This window comes from Cydia pomonella, chromosome 18 (assembly GCF_033807575.1).
Source record: "Cydia pomonella isolate Wapato2018A chromosome 18, ilCydPomo1, whole genome shotgun sequence".
NCBI classification, from domain to species: domain Eukaryota; kingdom Metazoa; phylum Arthropoda; class Insecta; order Lepidoptera; family Tortricidae; genus Cydia; species Cydia pomonella.
Window position 1 is genome coordinate 14,467,082 of NC_084720.1, and position 17,813 is coordinate 14,484,894.

The following is a 17,813-nucleotide window of genomic DNA, read 5'->3' on the forward strand; positions in this document are numbered from 1 at the left end:
TTGCTTACTTATACAGTAATGGCATAATTGATTATCCATGTTTAGGCCTGTATTGTAGACCCATCATTAATACGTGACAAATGACTATTACAACATAAGATACATAGTTTTTTGTGTGAGTGTGTGATAGGATTGTTTTGAATCCATGGTGAATACTCAAAACATTACTTCATCGAAGTTCGAGATTGTAAATGGGCCACGTACTTAAATCAGATCAGAATAGGCGGTTTAAATTTATGATGCATGCAATGCATGATGACCTGTGAGGGACAAATTGAAGTCATAATGGATAATGATTATTAAAATCCTCAGGCAACGAGATCCCTGGCTCATCGCCGCTGCCGACGCCACCACCGCCACCACCACCGACGCAGACCACCAGACGACCATTCTCACCACCACCTCCACCAACATTGCCGCCACTCAACGTGATACCAAACTCACAGACGACCTCCACGCCTCCACGACCTGTCATACTGAATCGGTACGTTAACATATCATTTTCACATTACCAACCTTGTGTGCATAGGTTTGGACTTTTTGGACTTCACACGCGCCTTTGAAAATTTGCGCATATAGGATAGGTGAGCATGTTTTCTCAATGGAGTATTACTAAAGTTCGTTTTTTAGCATTAGAAAAAACTACTTAATAGGTCTCGTTCAAACCAATTTTCGGTGGAAGTTTGCATGGTATATCATATATATTTTTAGGTTTATCATTCTCTTATTTTAGAAGTTACAGGGGGGGGGTCACATTTTACCACTTTGGAAGTGTCTCTCGCGCAAACTATTCAGTTTAGAAAAAAATGATATTAGAAACCTCAATATCATTTTTGAAGACCTATCCATAGATACCCCACACGTATGGGTTTGATGAAAAAATATTTTTTGAATTTCAGTTTAAAGTATGGGGAACCCCCGAAAATTATTGTTTTTTTTTCTATTTTTGGGTAAAATTTTTAATACGGTTCATAGAATACATCTACTTACCAAGTTTGAATAGTATAGCTCTTATAGTTTCGGAAAAAAGTAAGCTGTGACATAAACGGATAGACAGACGGTCATGACGAATCTATAAGGGTTCCGTTTTTTGCCATTTGGCTACGGAACCCTAAAAACGGACTTTAGTAAATATTAAAAGTGATTTTAGGACATCATTAGCTGGAGACTATGGCGTTATTCATAAATGTCTGTCTAGTCGAACAAACCGTTGATAATCGTTGGTCCTTGTCTGCTATTTTGACATTTGTGTTTGTTAGAAAGGGACTCTATTTAGAGGCTAGAATGTTGCTAAATACGAGTAATATCAAATGCCGAACCGAGTTCTAAGCATCTGTCAAAACAAATCTTCCCCACATCCTTCCCATTACTTCTATAGAATTGTGCAAGCCTAAAGACGAAAAATGAATGAGTTCAGACTTGGCAAATGCGCCGTTATTAGCAAACAGCCAGATCAGGAAGTCTCTAATGTAGTACAAAACGTGTATTTCTATAGACCTAATGAGAATATCCTTCGCCAGGCCTTCAACACCACTGCCTCCGCCGACGCTGCCGCCTGCAGCACCTTCTAGCTCGCAGCCGCCCATCTCCACTTCGCCACGGCCAGTCATACTGAATAGGTTAGTATATATCTCGCCATCACAGAAACTCCCAAACAAATTACTAGGTTATCACTGCTAAGGTTCAAAAATTCAGGCAGCAATATTGATTGACATTTGCGGCAGCATGAAGTTAGTAGTAATGTCGCGCTGCAATACTGCTTCAGTAATGAACCGACAAAATTATAATAATGTTATTGATAAATTGATATTAAATTCGAAAATTATGCTGCCAGAATGACTGCAGCAGAATTGCAGAGCGACATTACTGTCAAAATCGATGTCACCCGTAGTTTTGACATTTGAGGCATTAATGCAGTCGACAGTAATGTCGCATCACAATTAAATAATATTCGAACAGCGGCCTATACTGTGTCACGGCTTAACTCGCTGGAGCCCATTCTTTTGCCACAACCGGTTAGACTGCATCAGGAAGTTTATAGGACCTAAGGCTCCAAAAGGACCATTAAGACCAATGATTAGATTAAGAGGTAATAAGTATAGCAGAGAATTGATGGAAGGGAGAATCTTACCGAGTTGAGCCGATCGTTGCAGAGTTTTTTGGATGAGGTCTTTGTCTAGCAGTGTTATATACTTAAGACTATTGGAGAACAGCGCTAGCATAACTGGATAGAAGATTTGACGACCAGTTTGGCCTAGTGGACAGTGACCCTGCCTACGAAGCCGATGGTCCCGGGTTCAAATCCTGGTAAGGGCATTTATTCGTGTGATGAGCATAGATATTTGTTCCTGAGTCATGGGTGTTTTCTATGTATTTAAGTATTTATAAATATTTATATATTATATATATTGTTGTCTAAGTACCCTCAACACAAGCCTTATTGAGCTTACTGTGGGACTTAGTCAATTTGTGTAATAATGTCCTATAATATTTATTTTATTTATTTATTTATTATTTATTAAGATAGAATTAGGTTATTTTTCCATTATACATTATACGTCAGTAGGTGCCTACCTAAGGTATTAATTAAATCAGTAAATTGAGGATAACGAGGGCTATAAAATTAGATAAGGCGTCATAACTGTCCACGTGTTGGTCAAGTGCTTCAGTTGCGCGGCTTCAAAACCGGAGACTGATATAGTTTTTATAGCCCTGCTTTGACAGTCCATTGAATAAATAACCCACTGAAGTTTAAGAAGCCATTATCTAGCGTAGTCGCATAAAGTATTGTTTCTCTGAGTATTACCGCTGTGTCCCTTAAACACCAAGAACGCAGTGAAAAGATCGCAGTAGTTGATTTAGGGAGAGCTAAGGGGCTTAAGCAAAAGCCACTGAAGTACCGTGACCCCATCCCGTCGCGTGAATACCTTTAAAAGTATCGTAAGCTGTCGTGCCCATAACGTCAAGATTGGCGATGGTGCGTACGCTCTCAATGAGAATATCGTGCATCTTCTAGTACGGTTTGCATTTATTAGCTTGCATGTGCGTTACATTTTGGATATGACAAAAATCCGCCAAAAGCTTTAAAAATATCAAACAAAATGTCAACGAGTCTCACAGTGGAATTTTTCACATCTCCACAAATATCTGACAATATTAATTGATACCTTCAATCATAAATCACCATAAAATTAGAAAAAACAAACTCAACTGATTACTCGTAGTAATGAAGTTCGCTTGAGTCAAGTTCATCGTAATTTGTTATGCAGAACCTTTGAACCGGTTTATCACGGCGACTCGTTTTGGCCAAACTATTGATATGATAACTAAAGTGATACTTTACTGCGCAAATTCCCAAATTTATGTGTTATTCTCGAGACTAGTAAAATTGTACCTACTCTCCAGCACCTATAATATGACAGTTTTAGTTTCAGGTCCTTTTCTGACTTATTGTTAGTAGTGCGTATGCAATTGGTTCAGTGCGTAGTTTTTCTCCTTGACTGGAGCGATAACGCGAGACCAAGGTACACTCCTGCTTCAGTTTTAAACTACAATCAAATGGATGTTATTTTGATTTAGTTCGAAAATTGAAAATAACGAGTGATTTTAATTCAAATAATAATCGTGGCCATCAATGTGAGTTCCCTAATAACACGAGTGCGAGATATGTTATTTTGATTTCATGAAATAATAATCATAATCATCATTGTCGACCGGTTTGGCCTAGTGGGCAGTGACCCTGCCTACGAAGCTGATGGTCCCGGGTTCAAATCCTAGTAAGGGCATTTATTCGTGTGATGAGCATTCCTGAGTCATGGGTGTTTTCTATGTATTTAAGTATTTATAAATATTTATATATTCTATATATATATATATATATATATATATATATCGTTGTCTAAGTACCCTCAACACAAGCCTTATTGAGCTTACTGTGGGACTTTGTCAATTTGTGTAATAATGTCCTATAATATTTATTTATTTTATTTATTTATTTATATCTATATCTAAGTAAGTAGTTCCCTAATAACGCGAGAGAAAGGTACACCACCGCGTCAGCTTTAAACTACAATTCAATGTATTTTGATTTCGTTTGAGAAATGAAAAATAACGAGTGATTTTAATCCAAATATCATGGCTATCAAAGTTAGTCCCCTTAAATGATCATGCGCCGTACTTATAGCAGACGCGAAAATTACGTAAGTTTAAATAATATATTATCTGGATTGCATTATAAAACTAGTACTGGCATAGGAAAGAATGCAGTCTTAATGTAATACGAGATTATGTCGAAGAATGTGGAAGATTTAATGGATATCATTGTTTACGCAATGGTTTTACTTCATTTGTTCGTACTAAGTCTTTTAAAGTGACACTTGACAAAAAAATAGTGTGTCAAAGTCGTTTTAATCATTACTAATCATTAGAAGCCAGTTTAGGTTCCTTGCAGCATAGTTAGGTCATTAGACACAATTACACGAATCACATATACGAGTGTATCTAATTACTATTCGTGAAAACACGTGTTTACGACTTGACCGGAATTTAGACACGCGAATACTTTGTTGTTACGCGCTCTTTTCATAATTTAATGACTTAATAACCGATGAACAACGAGTACAGTGCAAACTGGAAAGAGAGCCTTTGCCATATGACGTCATATTAAAAATATATTTGAGTGAATTAAAATATTTATTTTTGTTTGTTTTGTTTCATTTTGCAGCAAAAGGTACCTACAGGCAGCGACACAGTTTTCACTTTTGACATTTAAAATTATTAAATAATTCATTATTAATTAAAAATATACAGAAGGTCTCCTAATACCATTTTCGTGTAACAGCAGAAGCTAGCCCCAGTGCCCCGTTTAACGTTTTCGCCGCCACGTCAATTAAATGTAGTAGTGTCATCAACGTCATGTCAAAAATTGCCCGTATACTAACCAGACCAAAACCACGACTTGACATGAAATCGTGGCGTGTGGGGCACGAAATGTACTGGCTTTATATCAAGTCAATGGCGGCGAAAAGGTTAAAAAAGCCATTCCGTATATATATATCAGCGTAGATTTATAAAAATGGTACTTATGTTATAAAATAAAAAAATATGCCTAGGCCAAACCCGTTTGGATTTAAACGGGTTATGGTTATGTAAATATGTATTAGGTAAAAATCTAATTATAATAGATCCAAACTTGTTTTTCGCTACGGGAAATTTTTAATTGCTATATTTGTTTCTGTTTTTCTAGAATAGTTTGTCGAAATTATTAAGTTGCGTTAAATTTTAATAGTTTTGGCCAGCGTTTTGGCCAATTTGAAAGGCGAACAATTACGACTTACGATGCTTTAAAATTTATAACGACATAATCATAAGATCGCTGTTTTTATGACTGTATTCGGCCCACAGATAAGTAATCTTTGTCGTGTGGTTGAATGCGCCAGGAGCGCAAAGCCTTTTAAAAAAAGTAATCGTTGTCTATGGCGCCTAGTTGTTTGAGCGAGGCAACGCTATGCGCGTATTATAGCGACATACTGCTCGCACGTCGACGTGCGGATCGAATCCAGGGGGCCTACCGCGAATATCGAAGTTCGTCAATAGCGGGCATTTTTCACTCTAATTACGACTTCGTGAGAGTAATAGAGAAAGATCCCCGCAATTAGCGAATTTTGGGTTTTCGCGGTAGGCCCCCAGTGCCTAAATTGAACTCACTAAAAGAGACCCGGTGTAAAGTGTTGACCGTTGAAATAATTTGCCTGACTCACTCTACTCTCAAAGAGCGCTTAATTGTCATCCATATTTCTCATGACAGGACGCACATACAGACCCTTTATTGCATTTTTTTACCCAGAGTCTAAAGAGGATAGTGGATGAGCATTATCCCGCAATTTTCCGCCCTAGATATCGACGTTATACAAAATATTTTTACACAATTTATTGAATATTAACCATATTAACCCTTTGACTTTTTTCGATTATATCTCTTTATTCATTCTCCATATTGGATTAGGGTTTTTACAGCATATAAAATATAACAAATTAACAACACATACAAACAATACAAAATATATAAACACATTATAAAAACCTAACCTAGCCGCCAGCACCGAGGCAGCATCCAAGCTGCTGGTGATCAGGGTCGCAGATTAAGGAACCGCCGTATACTGTACGCGCCGTGTCCAGGATTACCACCTTCTGCATCTGACCCTTGATCCAACCACCCAGCCAGTCTCTACAGGTGTTGGTCGAGACTCTTTGCTATGACACCGTTCGCTGAAAAGACTATCGGGACAATGATCATCGAATCAATATCTCACATAGCGGTTATCTCGTGAGCCAAGTCTAGGTACTTGCTGGACTTATCCTTCTCGGCTTTCACGAGATTCTCGTCATGGGGGATGGTGACATCGACGAGAACAGTCCGACGCTCGGATCCGTCTATCAGCACGATGTCAGGCTTATTGGCTATACTAGTCCTGCCAGTGATGATTGATCGATCCTAATAGTGCGTGGCACGACCTTTTTTATAAACACCTATTTTAGCTCGTCGACATATGCATCTTACCCATCCTCACCTATGGTGCCCAAACCTGGTCATTAACTGAGGCGCAAAAATCACGGCTCAAGGTTTGCCAAAGGGCAATGGAGCGGAGTATCCTGGGTATCCAAAGATCTGACAGGGTGAGGAACACAGAGCTTCGCTCCAAAACCCATGTAGTCGATGTTGGGATGAAGACTGCCAGGCTAAAGTGGGACTGGGCTGGACATGTCTGCCGGATGAATGATGACAGATGGGCCAAAATAGCCACCAGCTGGCATCCCCAAAATAGTCGTGGCAGAGGCAGACCGACGAAGAGATGGCTGGACGACTTGGATACGTTTCAGCGGGATTGGCGGGACCTTGCTCAGCACAGGGAGGATTGGAAAGCGAGAGGGGCTATTAAAAAATAAGTAAAAAAAATGAGATTTAAATGGGGACTACTTTTGTATGGAAAAGCGGTCACGTGTTCCGTCCTTTTTCGTCTTCATTTAGACTATAGAGCGTCAGCTTGAACTTAAGACTACCTATAGTACCTATATTAACTTTTTTATTCAAAATTTTCTAAATTAAATGGAGATTTCAGAATACAAAATTTCTTACTCACAAGAAGAGATAATAACATGCCCGTAAAAAACTCTCATTAGCGACACTTCTGCAGAACAACAATAATGATTTTGAGTCATAAGGCATTAGAACAATTCAAAAAACAAACAATGGCGAGCTAATCTTACCTAATTAATCTTTAAGAGTCCGCAGCAAGCTTGGCCGATTTTCACCTTCCCATACAAACGAGTTTCGTTCTCATTTTTAAACTACGTCTTGGATTGTAATGATACTTTGCACATACAATGACGTGAGGTATACCCGTATCTATGCCTGTAATTAGTTTTTATAGCTCAAGCTTATAAAACAAATTAGACAAGTTTTGTATGAAAACCTTAAATACGCTGTATTTTTTTAACTATAGTATCAGAGGCTACATAATATATATATTAAGCATAGATATACATAAGTGTGTACGTGTAAGTTCAAAGTTTCAGAGCAATCTAACTAGTCGTTTAAAAATGAGAGCGTAACTACGTTTGTATGGAGAACCGAGCTTGCTGCGGACTCTTAAGATAAGGATGTAGGCATAGTCAAGTAATTGAGCTCATTTAGCTTTCCCACAGTGAAGCTACATATTTATGAGTACAATGACGTTAATTACCTGAGAATAAACTCGTAAAGAGGTTGGTGACAAGCAGTGGTGAACATTCTTATGGCGGTTGTTTTTTGTAATGTACCTAATTACGATAGAATTATTTTAAACCGTTTCTACCTTCAAAACAAAATTCCTAATTTGTATTATCTTTTCTGATTAAAAAATATAATATAATACTTATAGGATAGGCGCTGGTGGCCTAGCGGTAAGAGCGTGCGGCTTTCAATAGTTTCAGGTTGCGGGTTCAAACTCCGGCTCATACCAATGAGTTCTTCGGAACTTATGTACGAAATAGCATTTGATATTTACCAGTCGCTTTTCGGTGAAGGAAAACATCGTGAAGAAACCGTACTAATCCCAATAAGGCCTAGTCTAACCTCTGGGTTGAAAGGTCAAATGACAGTCGCTTTTGTAAAAACTAGAGCCTTCGCCAATTCTAGGGAATTCTTGCTAAGCGGACTCTAGGCTCCCATGAGCCGTGGCAAAATGCCGGTACAACGCGAGAAAGAAGAAGAGTCTGACAAAAAAATATTATGCCTACAATATTTATGGAAAGGGTTCTCCACAAACGCGCAAAAAACCTCTATAGGTCCTTTGTTAAAGAACACACTCATGTAGTCCTTAAAAAAAGTATCATAAGCATTAAAAACGCATTAAAATTAAACGAATAACCTCGCCTGCAGAGTTCCGTGAGTGTTACCTTCATCCTAACTCGAAAGCAATGTCACCAAAAAACAATTGTTCAAATTGCCAATTTACTAGTGTAATTTGCTCGTATTTATCTGTAATCCACAGTAATCTTTGTTGTTGGTTGTTGTAAAACTGCTCCTAACCTAAAGCCTATTTATTGCAGGGTAACCAATGTATTTAAAATAGTCTATTTTCATCTTTGATAGGCTACAGACTACTGTAGGCTACAGGTTGATTTACTGTAGACTACCACCTGTTGCAGAGTGAGTCAATTCCATTTTTTTTATTCAAGACGTTACTGTCACTTAACGGTTAGAAATTTTGATTTTGAAGCATAATGTAATAAATCTTGAATAAATTATGTATGGGCATTCTGAAATGGAGTGATCCAGTGTCAACCATCTTATCCTAAAATAATGTCCGGAACAAGATAAAAAATAAATAAAAATAAAATAAATAAAGTTTTATTTCAGGCAACACGTACAGTTGTACACCCATATCAGAATACATTTACAAATTTACAAATTACAATGCCAAAAGAATACTTAATAATAAAATAAACTAAAAGTTGAACATTTAAAATAGTATCACGCTATTTTTTGTTCCCGTTTTGGTGCACGGAAAGCCAGTGCCTAAACATATTACAGGTAATGTTGCGATACACCGACATGAGGATGGTGTTTTGCGAGCGGCGCATCCCCTCCCAGAAGGAAGCAATGCGCGCGCGTACCACCGCGAAGAAGTCAGGGATTCTGGCTTCTGCGAACATGGTGGAGGCACTGCAGGAACGCGGCAGCCCCATCAGTGTCCGGAATATATTATTATACTGCACACGGATGGCGCTGTACGATTTCCTGCTGTACCTAACCCACAGCTGACAAGTGTAGAAGGAGAGACAATATGCATTAAATAATGTACATTTGACCCCCCTGCTACACCTGGCAAACCTGCGGGCTATCATGTTGCCACGGACAGCCAGAGCCCTTCTCTCTCGTTCCATGTCACTGTCGTCTCTCATGTCATCCGTCATTATATGGCCAAGATATTTGAACCGTTGCACAATACGCAAATTCTCTCCATTCAGTTTGACTTCCGGTATGTTATCCGGACCCCTTCCAGCCCTAAAAACCATCAGTTCTGTCTTAGCTACGTTGTAAATCAGCCCGTGAGAACATACATAATTTTCACAGACTGATACCAGCTTTCTCAGACCCTTGATGGAGGGGCTGAGCAGCACCATGTCGTCAGCGTAGCTGAGACTGTTTACACAGACGTCACCCACGTGACAACCGATCCCAGTGCCCCTCAGCCTCCCCATCAAGTCATTGACGTAAAGGTTGAAGAGGTCCGGAGAAGTAAGTCCACCCTGGCGTACCCCGCATTCTAATATGTAACTATTAGATGTCGCGTCGCCCCATTTCACACAGTTGAATTGGTTTCCGTACCAGTACTCGAAGACGCGTACCAGGTCTTCAGGTACACCCGCGCCGCGCATTTTACCCCACAGAATTTCATAATTCACAAGGTCAAACGCACGGCTAAGGTCGAGAAAGCATGCGTAGACCGATGTATTATTACTCACGTAATGGTCCACAGCATGTTTCAGGCTTACTATAGCGGAATCGGTCGAGAGACCGGGACGGAAACCAAATTGCGCGTCGTCTATTCTTAACGTCTGAAGCAATCTGGGCTGCAGTAACCGCTCAAATATCTTGCCCACTACGGTTCCAAGGGAGATTGGTCTGTAGTTAGCCGATGATGACAAATCCCCTGTACGGTTCTTGACAATCGGGACGACAATGGTACGTATCATATCAGCGGGAAGATAAGAGTACCGCAAACATAAGTTAAATAAGGCACAGAGTTTCCCATAGATGACGTCACCTGAAAAGAGTATGTGCTCAAGGCTAAGGTCATCATGGCCTGGCGATTTTCCACGCTTCATGCTTTTAACCACCTTCGCGATTTCTGCAGCAGAGAAACGAATAGGGTGCTGTGGTTGAGCAGTGACGGTTTCATTGCGCGCATTCCTAAGCACACACTCTGGCACAGGTCTTGGTGAAACTTTGAACCTCTGGCTAAAGATATCGGCTATCTGCGCCTGTTGCTGGGCGCCGTCCACGCTTTCTGGTAACTGAGGTTTAAAACTGTGCTTCTTAATTTCATTCCAAAATTTAGTAAAGTTCTTATTATTTCTTGACGCGGCTAAAATATCTAATTTAACTTTTTCTTCATTTTTCTGGCACCATCTTAATTTGTTTTTGAATAGTCTACGACTAGAGCACATGTTTTCAAACAATTGGCCTGTGGACGGCTTACCAGCGGCAAGCCAACAATTAAAATGTAGTCTAAAAACACTATGACTTTCTTTAACATGGAAATTCCATCCTGGTACGTTTTTTTTAATATTTTTCTTAGTTGAACGAGCACATTTCGTTTTCTTAGCTCCCATTGTTAAAATTGATACAATATTAAAATACAAACTATTAATATAAACAAAGTGGTCATTTAAAAATCTACAGGTACTTAAAGTATCACAGTCGAGTGCGTTATCGCAATAATTACACTTAAAACTATCATTTATTTGAGACAATGATTTATCACAGAATGAGAGATAGTCTCTGATTTGCTGGTCATTCCTTATCCCCCAGCGCACTCCGGTCCGCCCGGCATCACATCTAGCGGCGTATTGTCCTTGAGCTCGGTCCAGATCGCATACAACGCGTAACGGAAAGTGGTCCGACCACGATATATCGTTAATGACGTTCACGTCCGTGATAGTGTCCCAAGCAGCTTGTGTAGCGACGCAGTGATCTAGCCATCTTTGGGCATTATTAGCCTCACTGATGAATGTAAACGAACCAGAGTCTATACCGAGTTTTTCAATATCCGCACATAACCACTTTTCATCCGCGCAGAAACTAAAGAGCTCCCGACCAAAGTTTGCACTTGGATGTGCGTTAAAATCGCCTAGTATGAAAGCCACTTGTATATCACTCTCCTCTATTATTGAGCTTGCGGCCGCGAGACAACTAGTAAACTCCTCCAGATGGTCCGGATGGTCTGTAGGCATGTAAATATTTAAAACTAGTATTGAACGCGTTCCTAGCACGATACGAATAGCATTAATTCTATCACTTCCACACTTAATAACAGAAACATTGGGAAACCTAGACTTCCTCCACAATATAGCTAGCCCGCCATATGGCCGGCCCCGCAACACACCGAGCGACGTGTCGACAGATGATGTAGCTGTACACGCGAAGTCCGGGTCTATGCTGTGCACGAAGTCAAGGTCGTGCGGGAGAAGCCAAGTTTCTTGACAGGCCACGATATCCGATTCTTTGCATAGTTCTCGCACATAGTCCACTGATCTTTTTATCGATTTACAGTTGTATGAAACCATAATCGTCTTATTCATATTATTTTTAGTTTTATTTTTATTGGGTGTACTATTCATAAATTAGACGTTTAAAGGCGGTTTAACTGTGTGTGCGCCGTTCTGACACCAGTTCGTAAACCTGTTTTCATTCAGGCAGGTCTATAGCTATACCAATAGAATACCTACCTAAAATGTGTTTCCCATCATTCCAGGTTCGGCGATGACGGCGAGCTGACGGTGAATGGACAACCAGCGCCGGCGCCGGCGCCGACCACTCGTCCGACCACCGTGCGCCCGGTCTACACCACCAGGTAACTGACACTGTCAATTATTATTTATTATGTCCTGTGCACAGCGGATGCACATAGACAGATGCACATAGATAGATGCGGTAGACATGCACGTTGTAATATACAGATCCTTATGAGGGGCGCCACACCGCTTGCATGACGTGTTTGTTCGTAGCCGACACCCGCATCCGCAGCCGGTCTGCTCTGGCCAGCAACAATACTCTTGACCAATCATCGATCAACAGTATGGACGATGGTACACCCCCATCGGGCATACAGTAAATATAAATTTTATTGCAATGACCAGTTAGTTAATTAAGCATGTTTCTGTGCTGTTAGTACAGTTCTCTTGAGTTTGGACATCTCCGAAATCATTATTTTTTGCTGAACTTGGGACTGAAATCTACACAAGATATCGTGTGTGATTGTCTGTTATATTCTAAGTAGCAACACCTAGCTTAATTTTATCTAATGTTAGGAAACAAGTATATTCACATCTTAAAACGGGTTATTTAATTATTTTATAGAATACGTCCGTAGAATACATTCGCGTCTTATTCGCGGAATCGCGCTCATGACACAACATATTCTTCGGGTAAAGCACAAATCGCACCCAAGTAAACTAGTAAACATTTCTTTACGTCTATTTGATAACACTATTGCACATGCGCGAAACCTGATGCAACTCAACACAGTTTTCGCCAACAAAGTAACATTGCAGTAAATACAGGCTTACCTTTGAAAAGGTATCATATCAACCGAGGAGCCGTGAGAACTTGTTTCCATACTTATGTATGCATGATACATGGCAACTCCATGGCAATTATAATGTCGTCCAGTAGAGTCCTTTGCTGTTTAAAATATATTTGCTTACCAATTTTTTGTCTTATCACAATGCATTAAGGTTCTTGTGTGAACATCTTTTAAACGTCGAATGTAATGACGGTATGGTGTATGCAAGGATAATAGGCATGCGATTGTAAGCTGTGAAGTAATCGTTTCAGATTTATAATTTATAAGTCAACAACCTAGGCACTACAACACTAGCACTTGAAGCCTGATTGCGGAATTTCATTGGAACTAAATTTTTCATACTTCACTGAACTGCCACCATGTGTATACCTACTTATAAGTTTTTTCTACTCGTCAACGGTAATAGTTGAATTATGGTTTCGTATAGCAAACTATACCTAATTGCGTACTTTTCATGTATGGGCTCCCGTCAACTGTAAAAAAATGAGCAATCTCGTGCCACCGCGCTCCCATAGAAAAAACATAAACGCGCGACTATTTATGTATGTAATTTTCATGAATTATTTCGGTTTTATAGTAAAACAAGTAGTTGTTTAATACAAAACATATAGCGTGTAAACTTAGCTTAAGTTATCTTTTACATAGCAACATATTTTGTAGTTGTGTAATTTGCATGTGGCAACTCTCTCTTCTTTCTCGATCCGAACCAACGACACTACCCGCGGTCACCTTTGTAAATTAATAATTAATTTAAAAGTGAATAAAAGTACATTTAAACTTAAAAAGTGCATTTTGTATTCTCCAGTAGTATTTTAGATGTTATTATAAACTGTGACATAGATTTACTTACAACTAAAAATTCAGTTGTAATGCACCATATAAAATGGATGGCAGTTACCGTATGCCATTCGCATCATTTTCGCATAAGGTATGCATATCCCCATCCGCATGAAGGTAGCCAATAATCTGACAGTTATCAGGGGGTCTATTAGAGTCACGAAAGGGACAGTAGGTGGCGATGCGGCAAAAATAAGAGTTCGCCATTGATATCACAACTTAGATAAGTAGATAGTAGGTAATAAAGTAGGCATGCGAAATCACCTAGTCACTTTGTTTATCGAGTCAAACAGACCCCCTGGAATTTTTATAACTGTCCAATATATTTTATTATTGCAATTTGTAAACTGTTCATCAAGTTTTTTTATTATTGCCCCTATCCAAAGATTTAAGTACGATAAGGAAAATATTACACTTGATAAATACCTACCTTTTTTGTCGAGCATCGTCTTCTCTTTTGGGTTAAACCATTATTTAATTTATGTATTTATGAATTACATTGTAACTCATCATTCGCTTGACCTTATCCCATTCATTTGGGGTCGGCGCAGCATGTCTTTTCCTTCCATATCTTTCTGTCACCTTTTTTCAAATAAAAGAATAGTTTTTGAAATCGGTTCACATGATAGATTATTATTCTTGAAAGACCAACATACATGCATTGCATCGCGCAATTTTGTTAGACAATTTGCCGATAGATGGCACTGTACACTATACTTAGTATAGGTATAGTTCTGATCAAAATTCTTTCGCCTTTATAGTTACACGAGAAAATTTAAAATTTGTACAGAACCCTCGGTGCGCGAGTAAAACGACCGGTTTATTTGTTTTGTCTTATACAGGTTTAGAAGGAAATAGGACAGGATAATTTAAAACAGATTATCTATGAAACATAAATGACACCAACGGGATGATGAAATAACCTATTTAATTTTATAATTTGTGGAAAAACCATCTTCAAAAGTCACGTAAACTGTGAATAGCCTAAATTACCTAAACAATCTATTTTAATACCTACTCATTTTTGCTGATTATTGTCAAATTCACCTAAGTAAGCGTAGCCCGTTTTTAGGGTTCCGTACCCAAATGGTAAAATGGGACCCTATTACTAATACTCGGCTGTCCGTCCGTCTGTCCATCTGTCTGTCCGTCTGTCACACGCAGTTGAAATTTTCACAGATGTTGCTGCTATTACAACAAATTCTAAAAAGTACGGAACCCTCGGTGGGCAAGTCCGATATTGTCCGGTTTTTTTTTAAACCATTATAAAGAAGTCCAAAAAAAGTCAGCATGACAATATTTATTAGGTACTTACCTACTATATCCGGTATAATTGATAATAAAATGATCTCAATTCTCACGTAAACTGATTAAATTATTACTCACTATTTTATTTTTGTTCGATTTAGAACCTCATTCTTACTTCTGCGGAGTTCTTTTCAATAAAAAATTTTCTAGGCAAAATTCCTGGACAAAGAAATCTTATAAGACTTGTTTAGCTAGAATTACGTTGGAACAAGCCAGGCTAGCGCCATGCTGAGTCGGTACCATTTCGTGGCTTATATGTTATGTTTTGTTACTTGTCGTTTTCCTCTTTTATTTTGTCAGGAATAAACGCTCTCTACGCCCTGCATGGTCTACATAGTATATTATCCATGCTTGTTTAATAAACTTCCAGCACTAAAACATTCCCAATTCAATTTCAGACCGACGCAAACGTACTGGGCTGGCGCAGCGTCCGACGTCATCCCTACACGCTTCAACCTCCGACCTACCAAGGACATCATGCCGCCCTACACGACAGCCATCACTCTCATCGACCAGATCGGCTACAAGATCATCAGGACGACGGAGTTGGTCACGGATATCTTGAGGAATACTGTGAGGGCGGTTGTAGGCCGGTAAAGGGATCGTTCGACCGGTGACGCGCTGAGAAAATTTGTCAGTGTAGTGTTGAAACGATGTGTATACCTAACATCCTATTTTTAGGACGAGGTAATGTCCATCAGGTAGGTAGGTAATTTTTGAACATAATCAGATCTTTTCGCAGCCTGAATTTTCGAATAAATGTATGTACCCTTAAATAGGTACCTATTTGTAATTTCATTCACATGTTCTAAAAATAGATCTAGCTATCTACTCGTAATGAGTAGGATGTTTCTGATTTCAAGATGGTGACTTGAATATTCTTAAGATTTAGATTCTTCAGTGAACACCATACCACCGGAATAAGGGTTTATCCAGGGCCAGGATCAAAGCCGCGGACGGACAGACAGACAGACGGACATGGCGAAACCACGGACCCTTAACAAGGAAACTTACATGCATTAGTTAGGGTTTGTTAAGTAAATGATCACTTTGGAAGTCAAAAGTCGTCAAGCTAACGACTTTTGTCAGGACCATTTTATTATCAGCATTTTAATATTCGCGTTTCAATGGGTTTCGTACATACTATTTGTTGAAATATAGTTAAACTTTGGGCCTAATGGTTAACCCTGAAGTTGCAGGCATCCATAGGCTACGGTGACCGCATACCATCAGGCGGGCCGTACGCTTGTTTAGTTGTTAGCCACGACGTGGTATAAAGATATTAAAGTATTTTCAGTGCTGCACTGACTTGTATTGCGTTGCCGGTCACTCTTGGTTAAGAAGATGGTGCCAGTGGTTCACAATTTGCTCAATACTTCGAAAACGTGCGTGAAATGGTCTATAGATACAAACTTTTACGCGTTCAAACTCTTGCCCTTAAACGTCTTAATTTCTCCACGTATTGAAAATCTGATTAGTTTAGCTGCAAGAGAATGGTCAAATGGTGGTTTTAGTTTTTTTTAGACCTTTGTCTTTGTCAATTTTAATATTTCGTAATTTAGTTTCTAAAGTTTGTATCACATGAAGACAATTGCACGCAATTTCGTTTGCACGTACTTTTTCGCAAAATAATGTAATAACCACCGATTCCCTATATAAAAATTTAATGTACGTTTTCTACTCAAAGTAATTTTTAATGTATTTATTTGCAAAATCATCGATGATTGTTTTACATTGATACTTATTCCTTGAATATCTGCCGTTAAGGCGCAGTTACACGGGTGGAATATAAGTCTGACAGGAAAGTAACCAGGGGCGTAGCTACCGCCGTATCTGCCGTATCAATTATACGGGGCCCCCGGGCCACGGGGGCCCCCAACGTGCGTTTTTGTGAGAAATCTTTACCCTTCCTAAGGGCCCCCAAACAAATTTTTATACGGGGCCCCGCCAAGGCACGCTACGCCACTGAAAGTAACCCAATCCAAAAAAGCCCCGCTGAGAATATTTTTATGTGATGAAGACAGGTATATGCTAGCATTTATAACCACACAAATAATAAGAGATAAATAAACAAGGATATCCCCACCTTTATAGCAAGTTACACCATCGTCAGTATAACTGCATCTTAAAGGCTGTTTTCTACAAATTCCATGACATCACATTCTGCGAATTGTTATTGGAAGTATTGGAACAAAACCTTTATGACATAGTCAACTCAATTTAATTTTAAGTTTGAAACATGTTCTACCATGTTCACATTCTCATTGTAATTGTTAAATTATTTATGTTTAGTTCGACATAGTTTAGACTTTAGACTAAGCAAGTTGTTTAAGCTTATTTTGCCCTAAGGCAAAGGGTTATCCCTTATTATACCTTTGTAGATGTTTTCGTTGATAACGGCATTAACGGCCATGGATGGCAGTTAACCCCTTGGGCCTTCTAATTTAAATATTTAATTTTTCGCCGTGTCAGAACGACATTACAGAACATTTGCCTGTTTCTTTTGCACAGGAGCATTAATTTTTTGTACATGAACGTATGAGTATAGATCATGTCATTCACGAAGACGCGCCTTAACTTGTAATGTCATGATATTAAAGGTTAGATTTGACAAATTTGCGTGTCATCGTGGATGACACGAACTATATTGTGAAATCGTAACACACAATATGATTGGAGCATTTTTTAATAAGTATATCTTATTTGCCTGCCGTCATTTGATGTGATTGAGTTAAGATTTTGTAATATGTTCTTAGATTTATATTTTTGTATTATAATTATAGTCGGACAGTGACTCAATTAAATACTTTTATAAAA

General features: G+C 39.0%; 1 protein-coding gene across 1 annotated transcript in view; it reads left to right on the top strand.

Annotated features, from left to right (window-relative positions):
• The window catches only part of LOC133527559 (arp2/3 complex-activating protein rickA-like), a 68,417-nt gene extending 50,604 nt beyond the window's left edge, over window positions 1–17,813 (top strand). Inside the window, exons 4-7 of the mRNA XM_061864615.1 lie at window positions 313–484; window positions 1,521–1,619; window positions 12,021–12,119; window positions 15,395–17,813. Coding sequence (XP_061720599.1) covers window positions 313–484; window positions 1,521–1,619; window positions 12,021–12,119; window positions 15,395–15,593 — 569 coding nt within the window. The 3' untranslated portion in view covers window positions 15,594–17,813. The remainder of the gene's footprint in view (window positions 1–312; window positions 485–1,520; window positions 1,620–12,020; window positions 12,120–15,394) is intronic.